At 33.1% G+C, this 15,588-nt stretch overlaps 2 protein-coding genes across 2 annotated transcripts; one reads left to right on the forward strand and one right to left on the reverse strand.

Moving 5' to 3' along the window:
• Positions 1 to 10,068: 10,068 nt before the first annotated feature.
• RPA2 (Replication protein A2) lies at positions 10,069 to 12,102 on the reverse strand. The gene is made up of 6 exons (XM_088189193.1): positions 12,001 to 12,102; positions 11,816 to 11,931; positions 11,534 to 11,755; positions 11,287 to 11,469; positions 10,301 to 10,509; positions 10,069 to 10,234 (listed from the first exon to the last, which is right to left on the reverse strand). Exons 1-6 carry the CDS (start codon positions 12,008 to 12,010, stop codon positions 10,150 to 10,152), a joined length of 825 nt encoding a protein of 274 aa, XP_088045319.1. The 5' UTR covers positions 12,011 to 12,102; the 3' UTR covers positions 10,069 to 10,149.
• A 1,569-nt stretch (positions 12,103 to 13,671) lies between these two features.
• ttm50 (tiny tim 50) lies at positions 13,672 to 15,399 on the forward strand. The gene is made up of 7 exons (XM_088182138.1): positions 13,672 to 13,855; positions 13,948 to 14,125; positions 14,191 to 14,362; positions 14,425 to 14,558; positions 14,638 to 14,863; positions 14,935 to 15,058; positions 15,129 to 15,399. The coding sequence occupies exons 1-7, from the start codon at positions 13,717 to 13,719 to the stop codon at positions 15,317 to 15,319; spliced, it is 1,164 nt and encodes a 387-aa protein (XP_088038264.1). The 5' UTR covers positions 13,672 to 13,716; the 3' UTR covers positions 15,320 to 15,399.
• The last annotated feature ends 189 nt before the right edge of the window (positions 15,400 to 15,588 follow it).

Here is a 15,588-nt window from a genome sequence, read left to right on the forward strand (position 1 = left end):
TTCCTCGCCGCAATAAAAACTATGTTGCTAGTGTAAAATGAGAGAAACATACAATAAAATGCAGCATTCTAAAAAAATGTATCTAATTAAAAGACGTGATATTTTAAATAAAATAGAAAATACATTTGTACTGTACGTTTAAATTAGTCTAAATCATTGTGGCGGACCACACAGAGCACCCGTTTGTAAAGGATCCTATTCTTGAAACTCACGTAATTATTGTGACTAAAAGTTATTATTTAAAGGATAGGCTCTCGTTACGACCTGAACTAAGGGGTTCCCTCATAAATAACACACAAGGATTCTCTGGTGCATTGAATGAATATTTCTTTGTTATGAAATGATCATTCTTATTATGTTTAAATACATGCATAGACTTGAGAGTTGTGTTTTTTTTAATAGAACACAAATATATCCTTCGTCAATGTCAGAGTCAACAGAAAATAATATATGGATAAACAAAAATTATTTTTTGTTTCCATCCTTTACCTTATTATAAGTAAAAAATATCCAAGGATAAATGCTGATTGCATTACAGAATCTTTGAATGTGAAACAATGTTTAGTGTTTTAAACTGCATAAGTTCATGAAAGGCAATTCTTTATTTAAATTGTAGTAAAATCTATATATTTATTTTTTCAACTGTGCTCGAGGCTTTAGTTTTCTTTGTGTTTTTTTTTTAATATTGTAGTTACTTATTCTATTGTACCCTTATATTATATATTTCGTATAACGTGTTCAGATCTGGTATCTACGATACACTTTTGCTTTGTCACGTTCGTTTTACTGTGATGATGCTGACCACTGCTTTTGAGATAATTTATCTGTCCAAAGGTTACGCTGGGGCTGAAATTATCTAGACAAGCCACGAGAGTTATGTGCCAGGATGGTATGAAACCTTGGCATTACAACCATACTGCATATTTATTACATAATGTATTTGTATTATGCTCTCTTACTATGAATCAAAAGAAACAAGGATTCAATATATAAATTTAAAATAAAATAAAAAATCATTTTTTTATATGTATTTAAAGAAGTTTTGTGTGCAAAGTCTTCTACTTTGTATGAACAGATTAACTATAACATTATGGTTGATAAATTTATTGTACGCCTACAATAATTTATTCCATGGTTGAAATGCTATCTGTGAGATAAATTGTCGTAAGATATCAGTTTGACAGAATTTATTGCGTGGATGTACTCAGTGGCGATTCCTAATCTTCTCTAACTGCCACATAAATTTTTACGTGGTATAAATAACGTTTCTGCTGTATTTATAATTCAATCAATCGAAAAAAAACTGCAGAAAAATATCAAATTAGTACATTTTGTAAATATTTAATAATGTTTGCAATTTGTTATAAATATTTTTCAATCATCATTCAAATAAAGTATGAATTAAAATATTATAAGTAAAGAGGATACGTTTAAACATATTGTATTATATAAAAAATCTAGCTTTGCTAGTTTGTTCTCGGTTTTATCGTATTCTTTAACGTTTAACCGCAGACTGTGTTTTTATTGAATTTTTATCAGCAAACACATGTATTACAGACGTTTGTTTTTTTGGATAATACGCTCCTGACGTTGCAACATTAAATTTACGACGTTTCAAGTTCATTTCATTCACATTGAGAGATTAATAGTAAATTCTTTATATCCGTGGTGAAAACGAGATGAATTAGGGATTGGAGCCGTTTAAAGCGTTTTAAAAATTGCTATGAATCAAGAGTATTGTGGAAATAAACACATTCGTCTTTGAATGTGCCAGTCAGGATTTTTCCAACCAACCGCGTTCCAATGCATAACTTAGGAAGTTATGTCAAAAATATTATAAAAATGGCTATTAAAAATAATCAAACTCTTTTACCAAATAGGGTTCTCAATTGAATATTCGAATTATTCATCCCATATTCAACTATTATATATTATTATTTTATTAATTGATAGAATATTCGTTTGTGCTATCTGGAATAAAATTTGAAAAATATTCTTAGAGTGAAACAATTTGTATACTTGAGTAACACATGTAGTCGTTTTTTCTCAATATACCCGAGTACCGCTCCAAAATACAAAGTCTGTTATGCGCCTTTATTATGTTTCGAAATGCGAGACAATAAGACGCTTCTTCTAAAAAAATGCTTTTACGCCCTCCAAAAACATTTGTGAATAGAATGTTTATCGGCCGTATCTACTATGACTGAAATTCGCAGAATTTTCCGTGACAATTTATTTTTAGTTGTTACCAACATCCTGTATATCAACACTTACAACACTTTTTAAATTTTCATTTGATTCATCATCGTATAAAAAAATATTCCTTAAAAAATCACTGGACGATTCCCAACGAATGTTTAATTTGCGTTTCGGCTATGACAGATTATATAAGGGTCAACCGGTAGCTGTCGCGCAAAAAATAACGAATTTAATACGCTCGTAAATCTGACTAGCGAGTTATCACCTCTTCATCGCCATTTACGGCCAACAGGCATAATTGCGGCGACGAGCCAACGCGTGATTGATACCAACCATAACCTGACAGAATTTACATGTGAGCGTTTTTTTTATTTATTTCAGCGTGCGAAACAATTTTGCACAACGTAATCGACCATAAATCTTATACCATAGCCCCGAGCATTGCCGACCTTTGACACGTTACACTTTTTTTTTCTTAAATAATTTACACGTTCATTGTTTCAACTTTCCCACGACCGAAATTGCGTCGAATATGGTCAATCATCGGTTTCAATTAGGGAATAGATATTTATTTAAATGTACATAAATACTATTCAAAATACCACCAAGATGTTAAAAATATATGTATGATTAAAATGAGATTTTTGTGTATTTGTAAATCTCTGTGAACTTAGCAGATTTAAACCACTATTTGACTTCAAAATTTCAGCGGTTGAAATTAATTTATAAAAATCGTAGATGCGTTTTAATGAAACATTGGTATTAATTGAATACTTCGCGGAGTCCATGACCACTTAACCTTATCCAGAAACGATGCTGGCGTATGCGCTTTTTTCAAATATCCGTCGTTGACATCAGTGGCAGCCAGTGCGAGGGAATCCGCCCCAGGCGTGGCGTCTCGCGGAGATTTATGCGCCCCTCAGGCCCCGGTTATTACTATCGATTCGATTATGATCTTTTATCGCGCTAATAGTGTTTTCCACTTTTCTGCTTTATTTGCCTTCGGCCACAGCTGTAATCACAACAGTGAACTCAGGAAACGCGAGCCCAGGAAATCGAACCGAAGACCGTTACGGTCGAACGATCGTCGTTGGGCATTTTTGCACTGTAGCCACTCATTAACGGAAAATGCAATCTTATTATTTTGACCCGGTTCAGACCGGTGCTCCTTGTTTAATTGCGTGTTTAAGTACGCTCATCGCCCATACCTCGCTTTACGGCCGAGATACGTTCCGGAAAAGTTGACAGTAAAGCTAAATACCACTAGGTGTCGCACAAGGTAAATAAATCAAAACCTGAACTTTGACGAAAACTTATCAGTGTTATAAAATATGACTCACATCAAATATGGCAAATTTTTAAATATTATGGAAGATTGTGATTCCAATGGAGAACGCATATCTCAAGTGCGTAGGGCAATCAATAAAAACATAGCATGTTATAAAATACTATATGAAGAAAAGAATAGTGGAAAACAGTTAACTGTTGATAACTTTTCAAAAGAAACACCCGCAAACCCCACTTAAACGTGTCTCTTAAGCACCTCTTGAACATCTTATATTTACTTGATAAATAAATATTTTAAAATACACACAATTTCAATTTTTTTTACTTCCCTCGACTTTCGTACATTCAACATTCGCACACATTTTCAGGAACCAATTATGTGCGAAAGTCGAGGGTCGCCTGTATGTACAAACGTCACTTGGGGGGGAGGTGGGGCATTTCCTCCCCCTCCCCTTGAATTTGACCAGAAAAATGTGTCATTTAACGACGTACTATGAATTTGAATGAAATCGAAATATTAAAAAAACGAACACTGACTGGCTAACTTTTGCTTCCCTCCAACCCCCCTGGAAAAACCTGAAATGACGTCCCTGATTCTAAACCAGAAATTCTCGGGTTATCCCTCAAAGGAAATCAGCTTCGAATCTATCCCGAAAATATATTTAAAAAATGTCATTTTAGTGAAATTATATTGGAATACATTTTCACCGGTAGATATATATTTTTACCAGTGAAAATATAATTTACTGGCATGGGCTAGAAAAATGATAAAATTCCAACTTTTTTCAGTCTATACATTTAAATACATCGGAAAATTAAGATATTTCGTATGTTTTCATTTTTTTTTTAAATATTTGTTTATTAATTATGCAGGAAAATATTTAAATTTCATTACTTATGAATACAGTATTCATGGTAAAATAACCAGAAATAGACGAAAAGCACGAAAACAAACTTTGTATTATATTTGAAAATATATGTTTGTGAACAAATACAGTTTTACTGATAGTAAGCATTGAAATTGTAAATCAATTGTTTGATACATTTTAATCGGCTAAATTAGTGAAATTATATATATAGGTATCCCAAAATTAACGAACTAAATTAAATTCAACGAACTCTCTTTGCTGTGCATGGTCATTAGGCTTCAGTTGTTGTGTTAATATGAATTTTGTAAGCATTTTGTGAGTATACGATGTAAAGAGCTTCTTGAAATTTGCAATTCTTGTCCAGGAAGCCGAATTGACGTTCCGGGATTTTCACCAACACTCTCACGCACTGCTTCGATATTGACATTTGAAGGGCTTGTTTTTGGACGACCAGTGTATTTAGCATCTCCAACTGATCCAGTCTTTCTGAATTTTTCAATTAATCTCTTCGCAGTTGACGAACTTAAAACATGTTGTATTAATTTTTTTTTTAAACTTTCATTATTTTTCAGATATTGTTCAATAATGAAAACACGTTGTTGTATTGTGAAACGCTCCATTTTTACTTACCCCAAACTCTCAGCTGTCATATTTTTTTTTCAGGGTTGCCAACATTCACTGCACAAATGACGGCAAATTCAAATCTTGCGTTAATTTTAAAACACCCTTTATATGCATACTATTATATATAGTGAAAACTAAAATTCATTTGTAATACATATTCACTGTAACATATAAAGTCGACGACATGGAAATTATAATTATAGGCTATTATTGATAACGATTTCGACTCTGAAACTATAATAGTGTCCACTTTAAGGCTATTAATTAAGTAGCACCGAAAGAAATAGTAGCCGTTTAGTGACGTCACGTCGCCTTAGGCTTTCTAGAAGACGAATCGGAAATTGTCTAATACAAAATTTGACAGGGGAATTATGCGCGAGCCCTGGGGCCCGTCGATGGTGGTGTTTTGTAAAATTGCCCACGTTCGATTTATGTATGTAAATCGCTTTATTCTTTAGAAAAGAATCCACATAAAATACTAATTTTACACTCGTGACGTTCTATTAAGAGCTTCACTCGTAAATTGTAAACATTTTGTTGTTATTAGTTACGCTTTAAACATCGTTTAGTAATAGTGTTTAATGCGAGAGAAGAACTTTTTGAATTATTAGAATATACATACATACATATAAGAATGACGTAAATGACGTTACCGATGTGCCATGTTGTAATGTTTTCTTTTCACGAGAAGTTCTTTTATCGAAACGTAAAATCATGTAGATTGCAGTAGTGTCGTATTTTATCAATTTCAGCATCGCATAAATATATGAACTTTGAATTCAAACTAGAGATGCAATTCATGCGCTTATTCTCGGTCCGTTACTGACAAGTCACGACGAAAGCAAATTTCTTGTCTATTATCCTTCACAAATCCATAAATGTTCAATGAACAAGCTCTCATATATTATATTAAATATATAAAAGTTTTACTGAGTTGGAGTCATACAATGTTAAAGTGTTTTTAAATTGGTTGTCCAAGATTATTATAAATTATATTTTAACATAAAATCAACAAGAATGTATTTTGGGTTACATTGTTACAGAAAGTCAATGTTTAAACGGCAATTTTTCTTATACGCAACTGATTCACTCGCGTAGGACCTCGCGCTTAAAATAAAAAATAATAAAACAGACATTAATAAATAAAGGCCAAAATCACGCAACTGAACATAAAGGTCACTTAAGCGAGACTGAACAATTAGACCTCCAATCCATTTTTAAAACTCAAGTAAGCAATTAGAAACGACAAATTACTTTGTATAGTTCTCAGAATTTCGGTTTAAACTAGTACCTATCAGACTATGCACCCCCATTATTATGGCCGAGGCTGTATATTATAAAAAAGATAAGCAAAGCAATCAAAGGAGATCTAGAATTGTTGTATCATTGTTTATTATTTATTGTAATAACAGTTGGTAGCATTGTTAGCTGTCGGCAATATTGTGCCCCGTTTTACCGACGGCCATTAGTATTCCTCTAAACGTCAAGCGGAGAGGTTATGTTTCAAGTGTCATCGACGTTTTTGTAAACAATGAGATAGTTTTTTTTATTTACGATCGCTCGCAGGTCCGGTTCGATGAAATGTCGTGCAAGAGAAAACACGGCGACGAATCGCCTGCGAAGCGAGTGCATAACACCCATACGTTCGAAATTAAAATGCAAATATTGCAGCGCATCCAAAACGGAGAGAAGCACAGCGTCATCGCTCGTTCCATGGGAATATCTCGCTCCACGGTGACCACCATATCGAGAAACAAGGAGAAAATCACCAAATTCGTCACGGCGACGGGTCGCTTGCAATCCACCATGGTTGGTCCCAAGCGAAGCGTTCTAGTGGAGAAGATGGAGAACGACCTGAAAACGTGGCTGGACGACCAAGCTGCTAAGTCGATTCCCGTCACTCAAACCGTAATCTCGTCGAAAGCGAAGAGTATCTACGACGAATTGAGACGACGAGATGGAGAATATTTCAAGAACGAACCCCTTTTCATGGCCAGCAACGGCTGGTTCGACAGATTCAAAAAAAGAATAAACCTTCACATACCCAAAACCAACTCGAATGCTGCCGAATTGGAAAAATATTACAAAGAGCTAAACGTGATCACCATCAAATCTGAAAAGTTCGATTCTGAATACAATTCCGAGAGTGAAAATTATTTCGAGCAGGAAAAAGATGCTGAATTTCCTATGCAAAATAAAGCCGTTCCTATTGATGTAGATGTGAAAAATTTGGTGTCGATATGCAAAAAAGCTGAAGATTTGATTGATTTGATACAAAAGAAAGATCCCGATATGGAGAGGAGTGCCAGAGTATGCAAAAATATATGGCAAAATTTAGCATGTTACAAGACTATGTACGAAAATTGTACAGAATCAAAGAATAGTTTGATTGACGATTCATGAAAAGATCTCTTAATTTGTATATATATAAAAGATATTATTTATAATAAAAATATGACTGAATTACAATTTATTTTAATTTATATTATAATACGAAATTATAATCTTGTTATATAGAAATATATATTTATAATGGAGTTTTTATCTCTTCGTGCTATTGCTATATTGTAGCCCAAGTATCACATTGTAATTGCCTCTCATAAAAAACTAAATCAATTTGCAATAAGCGTCAGCCTAATAAGATAATCTGTACGTCTAGAACGCTTCTAGGCGTGATTAAATTTGAAATAAAAAGCAAGAAACTACTATGAAATTTGTTTTATATTTTAGAATTTGTTCTCTTTGATGAGAAATATTTTTAGTGTGAGAGATGTCTATTTATTAAACCTTTACACTCGCAATTAGTTATTTTTTCAAAAACTCATTACAGGCGGCCCTCAACTTTTGCACATAATTAGTTCCTGAAAATGTGTGCCAATTTTGAATGTTCAAATATTTTGAAATTATTTATCAGTAATATATTATTTTTTTTATTTATCAATGTACTTAATTAAGTTAAAGAGGCGTGTTTAAGTGCTTTCAAGAGTTTTCTTTAAAAGTTTAATAACATGCTGTCTTTCTCAATCACCCTACATACATGAGATATACGTACTCCATTGGGATCACATTCTTCCATGATGGTCATATTTTTTATTGTCAAAGTCTTGACGATTTTATCAGCTTCTTCCCCACTTTCATTGTGTAATGCATTTAACTCTTGTTGAACAATTTAGTATTCATTAGACAAAGATACTGAGTGAGATTCAATCAACTCATCAACATTTTCGTTGTTGACGTCCAAGTTTAGTTCATTAGGCTAACTATTTAAGTTATTTAGTTTCCCTAGTTTCCTCAGAATTTATAAAATCACTCATTTGTGGACATAATTGTTTCCAGGAACCTTTCATTGTTGATTCTTTTATTTCAGCCCAATATTGTTCATTGCGTTCCATATATTATAGTTCTTTCAAAAATCTCTTAATGTAGGCCCACTTTCCCTGTCAGTTGCCTTGATAGCCTGATTCATTAGTTTCCTCATATAATATCGTTTAAACCTAGCTATCACTGTTTGGTCCGTTTGCTGTATGAGGCAGGTAGTATTGAGAGGAAAAAACAACACTAATTTCCAGGTATAAATTCTGCAGAAATTTTGGGCGTCCTGAAGCATTGTCTAAAATTAATAATGCTTTAAATTGTAAATTTGTGTCTTTAAAATATTGCTTAACTGCCGGCACGAAATGAAAAGTGAATCAATCTTTAAATATTAACGCAGTAATCCGAGCTTTTTTTATTTGATTTCCAAATGACTGGAAGCAATTCTTGATCTTTCTCTTTCAATGTCCTGGGTTTTTCAGCCTGATAAACTAACATTGGGTTCAATTTTAAATTACCAGTTAAGTTTCCACAAAGAAGCAGTCAATCGGTTTTTAAAAGGTTTATGTCCAGGGGCAACTGATTCTTCCTTCTATGAGAATGTATGATTAGGCATTTTTTCAAAATAAACCTGCCTTGTCCACATTGAATATTTGGCAAGAAGAATATTCTCCATCTATAATAATTTTGGACAATGAGGAAATACATTTTTTTGCAGCATCTTTATCTGCATCAGTCGATTCTTCAGTGAATTTAATATTATGTAAAGAATATCTCATTTTAAATTTGTTGAACTAGACATTGCTTGATTGAAATACCATGTTAGAATCTTCTTTTAATCTAGTTATTTAATCTTCATACAAGCTAAGAGCTTTAGTTTGAATAATCGCAAAACTCAGCGGGACATCGTTTTGATGTTGACCACCAAACCATGAAGACAAAGATCTTTGCATTTCATCCATCGCTATGCCGTGTCTTTTGGAAACAATCTTTGAAGATATATTTCCACAATTTTGAACGTATTCCTGAATTTTATTCTTGTTTTTCAAAATTAAGCTTATCGTAGACCTGTTTATGTCGTGGAAACGGCCGATTGAAGCAAAAAATTCGCAGCTTTCAGAATATCTAATTATTATATTATTTCCATCTTTGTCTCAATCGTATGAATTTATGAGTCCTTAATTTCTTTTTGTTCGTATCAACGCTGCAGTTTCTTACTTATGTTTATAAATTTATAAGAACGAAATAAAGGAGAACAATTTTTACATAATCGACAAAAATCTTTAAAAATTGAATTTTTAAAAATGTTTGAAAGTTGACAAAACAAATTGAATTGAATTGATACAACAATTATTGCAATATTGGAAGTCATCTCTTGTTTGCCTAGTTTATCGGTTATCATTTTTTGGATGATTTCCACAATTCTGTAATGATGACCTTTAGAGCAAGGTTTGTAATTGAAAACTATCGAATTAAAAGCGCTGTGTGAATATATGCAGTTCCCAAGAAGATCTATTGATTTTTTTCTATCGTTTCTTGGATATATATGAGACATTTTTTTTCTGATTTCTGGTTTTCCGTTCAGTTGCAGTTTAAAGCCCTGAATACAAGAATAAACACGTGTGGTGACTGATTATTGCCCATACGAAAATTGCACACAGTGCAAATTCCGAGCAGTTTCTATAAAAATACACGTCTAAATTTAATCGATTTGATTGTAGTTGAAGATGGTCCGCTGTAAAAAGCAATAATCTTATCGAATATAAAACAAAAATCATAGAAATGAAAGACTTATATTGAATAACTTATATACAGTAGAAAATGGTAAGATATAATTTATAAATAAAACGAATTGAAATTAAGAAGCATCCGTGGCACGGAAATGATCTTCATCGATGGTTGAATAAATGTGACCTTCTCCGCACATAAACTCCAAGATCTTTCTAAAATGGGACAGATATTTAGTACATAACAAAAATAAACAATTAGAATATAAAAAAAATACATACTCTAACTCGGTCTTTGACATTTTATCTCTCAGAGCTGCCTGCATGTCGTTTTTACTAGTGCCTTCTTCCACTTTAGCGGCCCTAATCAAATTGAAAACCATCGATTGTCTCGGATTTAAACCGGCAGCGGATCCGCCCGTGTCCATGTTCATGAAAGAGTTGGACGGCATCGTAGTATCTCCCAAATTAGAATCACTTTTAACTTTCGACTGTGAATATTTAAATTTATATTAAACACGTTTCGTGTGCCATCCATATTTAAAAAAAAAAAAACACCGAGCCATTATACAATTTTTGTTGTATATTATGTATTTATATCATATATAGGGTTGATAAATTATAGTTCATTTTTATTTTAAGATTTATATACAACCTTATTTAGGTTGGCAATTACCGGTGGCTGCCACGATAGATTGCGAACAGTAACCATACATTTTGATATATATTTTCGTAGAATGTATATTATGTTGGTAATAATTCAATAAATAAATATCTAAGAATGGTTAATGGAAGAAGAGGTTATAAACCTTGAAAGCTTAGGGGCTAGAAAATATTATCTTGGAACAATGGTTAAACTGTATTTTATAGCCGCAAAGAGATTTTTTCGGGGTAATTGCTTTTTTCGATAAATGGTGATTGAAAACAAAATTCTCTAAAACAACGCAATTAAGATAAACATTTCTTTTGCTTGTTTCTAAAATTCTTCACATATGTATTGTACAGTAAACAACAAGAAAGAAATTTATATTCAGACAATAGAATCGACTTTTTCTAAGAACCACCCTCAACCAGGATATCGGTCTTGCTGGTCATGTAAGGAGAATAAGATCGATAACTATTGTGTAAAGTCAAATCAATAGGATCGATTCTAACATATAACTGATTGAAAAAGTCATGTTTACGCCATGTCACGTTTTATTTTCAATTGAAAATAAAACATAATTTCATAAGCAACTAATTAGTACTTTATAAGTTTGAATACATACCCCTTTGAATTTAGCCTCCATTTTAATCCTATTATTGATGCATTGCAAATAATGGAATGTGATAGCGTTCATATTAGTGACGTTGAGCATTTTGAAAACGATCATCACTTTTCTGCCACGGTTTGTTTTTATATTTCCAAAGATCTGTACGTACGTGTCCTCCATAACGTTGGGAATGGAATCCTAGCGTATTGACATAATCTACATTAGCATTAAATCGCAAATGAGTATGATTTGTGCTATATACCTCGCTGTCCATAGAATCTCGGTCGACCCAAAGCATCGCTTTCATTCTACCGGTAATATCCTCAATCGTGTAAACGATTTTGGCGCTCTGCACCTTGATATTGCATATTCTAGCGACTATGCAAGCGATCTGCACTTCGGAGCCCCACAGTTTTAATCCGTCGTCTGAACTGCGCAGCGCTTGGGCTATGACAAAAGGAGCCGTGCGAGAATTCCTCTTGCCCTAAAAGTTGGATCGAATAGTATTATAATAGTAGTGAAGTAGTGGAGATGAGCATCTTACTGATCTCTTGGCTTTGCCGGCCGGCGTGTTCGCTCCTCCGAATTGGTTAGGCGAGTTAAAAAACCCTGCACCGGCACCACCTCCGCCTCCGCCGCCACCATTTTGAGCACTATAATCTAATAATAAGACACTTCGTCAGATTCAAGTGTAAAATCTAATAGTTTTGTTATAACAAATAAACAAACCGTTCCACATTATGACAGACTCGTCCGAATTGCGGCGCGGGAATAGTACACGTTGGTCATAACATCAGATAATTCGACCGTTCACATTTCATTTTAAATTACAAATGCTACTTTTCTGACAAACACCGCCACCCATTTGTTACATTATTTTTTAACAATAATAATCACAAAAAACATTCTTTATAATTTGCTAAATTCACTCATTTCAATTTTTTATTAAGGTGTTCGTTTTTAATTAACATCTACAGCATAAGTTTCATACATATATGTATATGTAAGTTTGCAGTTTGTTATTTCCAATATATTTTCTGCAAAAACTTATACAACTTCAAAAGTATTTTTTTAATTTCAAATATTTATTTAATGGATAAAACTATTTTAAATTGTTGTACTGAATATTCAATGAAGAAATAACACCGTGATAGCACCCTACCATAGCTGGAGCACCATCAGTAGCAACTGACATTATATTATTCAAAGGAATTTCCTTTTCATCAAAAACCTTCTTCAATATATTGAATATAGATTGCCCATTATTTAGGAAAAAAGAATTCCTAAAGAGTCTGAAGGGCAGAATATCAAAAGGAAGAAAATCATAAAATATAATTACGCTGAAAAATACATGTACATATGTATGTATAGAAAAGTTCAAATCGTTTTATTTTACCAGCGCCTGCCAGATTATTGATATTTTTACTAGTAAAAATATATATTTACTAGTGAAAATGTATCTCGATATGATTTGGCTAAAATTTCATATTTAAGTAAAACAGTTATGGGGGCCAATATAGATTTGTTATGGCCAAAACGGGTCGGCGCGGAAGTAGCGGTGTTGTGACGGCTCTCTCTCTCTTCCGGCAAGCTTGTAAGGGTTCGGACGCGTGCCGTCGCGCGTCCGCCCCATTTTTGTAATGTAATCACTGTAACCTTAAATAAATATTACTGCAGCGGCTCAATCTGTGTCTCATTGCCAACTGCCATCATCACAGACCCCTAAACAGTTTTTTCTTAGATTTGTTTTAGGGATAACTCGAGAATTTAAGGTTAAGATTCAGGGATAGCATTTTAGTTTTTTTCATAGAGGAGGAGGGGCAAAAGCTGGCCAGTCAATGATCGTTTTTTTAATATAGTATTTTATTAAATGACATACATTTTCCTGCTAAATTCAAGGGGGAGACAATTGGCGTCACCTGCTCTCCCACAAATTACGTACCTGTTTGAATATTGTGTATTTTTTAAGCAATGTGAAACATTTGTTCACGATTTTTGTGAGTAACTGGTCAAAAAAAAAATACTTTTTCATTTTGTTGCTTTTGCTGCTATATACGACGAAAAAAAATTATAAAAAGGTCCCCTTGAATTGTTTCATAGTATTTAACAACACTAGTCTTGTGAACTGAGTTCAAAATTAATAATACTCAGCAATCGTGCTAGATGTAAGAGGAGTTTTTTAAATTGATCAATAATTATTTTATGTCCTCTTCACGCGTACTAAAATTCAGAAATATTTGATAAGTTCTTATAAATAAATATGTTTTAGCTTTTAATGTTAAATTTAAGAAATAACTAATATTTAAATTATTATATAACAATGGGCTTAATATAAATATCGATTATGATGAATGGCCAAATTTTTCGGTGTTTTGGCTCGTGAATAATACGAAAATATCTGTCAATAACTGGTGGCGGTCGCACTACTTTGTGTCGACCGGCGCGATGCTTCTAAGAACGTTATACCGTTTTGGAGAGCAGGTGTCGCCGCGAAATTCGCATTTCAACGTATGCCTCTTATCAAAAACCAGAAGTTTACAGCCATTTGTTCATGCGGCTAAAAAATTCTCATCTGACAATGCAGGTTAGAATTTGCAGCATATTTTTTCGCAAACTCGTGCATGTTTATATATAGTTTATAAATGAATCGCTTGTAAAATTAACGGTAATGTTTAGGTTCGCGCGTGCAAAGTAAAGAATTGCCAGCTGCGAACTTACTCGGGCAACTGTTCCCACAAACGACGCTCGACTCAGGTAACTCCGAAGAAATCCAAAGACAGCAAGAACAGTTAAAAAAGGAGTCGGAGGAGAGAAATCAAGAAAATCAAAAATCATGGAAGAGAATGAAATTCGGGTACATATTGATGAAATATAATTTAAAGTTATAGATTGAATTTATATGTTAAATTTATTTATTAGATTCGCGATATTTGGATTGTCACTAACGGCTGGCGGTTTTGTGTTAGTTTATGAAATGGGTTCACCGAGAACTGACGAGAACGGAATGCTCGTTGAAGACGAATTTTCGAACATGCCAATAGTTCAACAATATCTTTGTCGGATGTGGAGAGAAATGACGTTTTTCGAAAAGGTAGGATAAATTATAAATAAATATTAATTATAACTATTATATTTATAAACGTCGATTTTTAGATGATTAAAGAACCGTCACGCGAGAAGTTACTACCGGATCCAGTTCCTTATCCATATCAACAGCCTTACACGCTGGTTTTAGAATTTACCGACGTTCTCGTTCATCCCGATTGGTCATATCGAACAGGATGGAGGTTGCAAATTGAATCATTTTTAAACCGCTTTGAATAATGATCAATTGCAGTATTGTATATCTTTTCTTTTACGTTTCAGATTCAAAAAAAGGCCAGGTTTAGATGCCTTTCTTGAAACGTTATCATCAACTGCATACGAAATCGTAATATTTACGACGGAAAATCCTTTAATGATTTGGCCCATCATCGAACAGATCGATCCAAATTCTAGCAAAATCACATACAAACTTTTCAGAGATTCGACTCATTTTGTCGATGGAGTACATGTTAAAAATTTAGATAACCTCAATAGGGATTTATCTAAAGTAAGTAAAATATTAATTCGACTATTTCATTGTATATTAAATATTAATTAATTTTATGTATAATTTGTTAGGTTATTGTGATTGACTGGAATCCTAATTCGACCAAATTTCATCCACAAAACACTTTCAGGTTGCCAAGATGGAACGGTAACGACAATGATACAACACTCATTGATTTAACGGCACTATTGAAAAGTATTTATATCATTTTTAATTTTGCATATTATTTTAATTGAAATTATTCATTCATTTGTATCGTTTTTAGCCATTGCTATATCGAACGTCGACGACGTTAGAGACGTTTTAAATTATTATAGCGATTTCGACGATCCTATTGCAGCGTTTAGAGAGAACCAAAGGCGTCTCATCGAACAGATGGAAGAGAGGGAAAAGGCCGCACGAGATGCACAACAACCGGTTACGAGTAAATGGGCAAAATCGTTTCTTAGAAAATAGTCGTAGATAATACATTATTATCTAAGCTTACATTGTTTATTTTTTTTAGAATGTATGATATATTATAAAGTTTAAACCAATTGTTGTTTAATTATGTTTCCTGAATTGACAAGTAGATTTATTTAGAATTTTAATTATGTTGCAAATCTCCATTGACGTTATTAATGCAATGTGATGAGATTTTTTCATCTATAATTACACAAAGATTATGAAAAATATGTTTGCGTAACATCCAAAATTAAATAAAACCAGCGATGTCTAAGAGAGGG

The sequence above is a fragment of the Plectrocnemia conspersa genome, unplaced genomic scaffold, assembly GCF_051122295.1.
Source record: "Plectrocnemia conspersa isolate PC_06_02 unplaced genomic scaffold, ASM5112229v1 ptg000001l, whole genome shotgun sequence".
In the NCBI taxonomy this organism is placed as follows: domain Eukaryota; kingdom Metazoa; phylum Arthropoda; class Insecta; order Trichoptera; family Polycentropodidae; genus Plectrocnemia; species Plectrocnemia conspersa.

Bases quoted from the DNA above. Each gene is read 5' to 3' on its own strand.
- RPA2 (XM_088189193.1), bottom strand. The intron at 11,756-11,815 runs GTAAGATGCTCA...TCCAACTTTTAG, and splicing joins CCGGCAAAGCCAAGAGATCA to GGCAAGAGGAATTCTCGCAC. The intron at 10,235-10,300 runs GTATGTATTTTT...GTCCCATTTTAG, and splicing joins ATGTCAAAGACCGAGTTAGA to AAAGATCTTGGAGTTTATGT.
- ttm50 (XM_088182138.1), top strand. From the start codon at position 13,717: ATGCTTCTAAGAACGTTATACCGTTTTGGAGAGCAGGTGTCGCCGCGA. The intron at 14,126-14,190 runs GTACATATTGAT...TTTATTTATTAG, and splicing joins TGGAAGAGAATGAAATTCGG to ATTCGCGATATTTGGATTGT. The intron at 15,059-15,128 runs GTATTTATATCA...TATCGTTTTTAG, and splicing joins TTTAACGGCACTATTGAAAA to CCATTGCTATATCGAACGTC.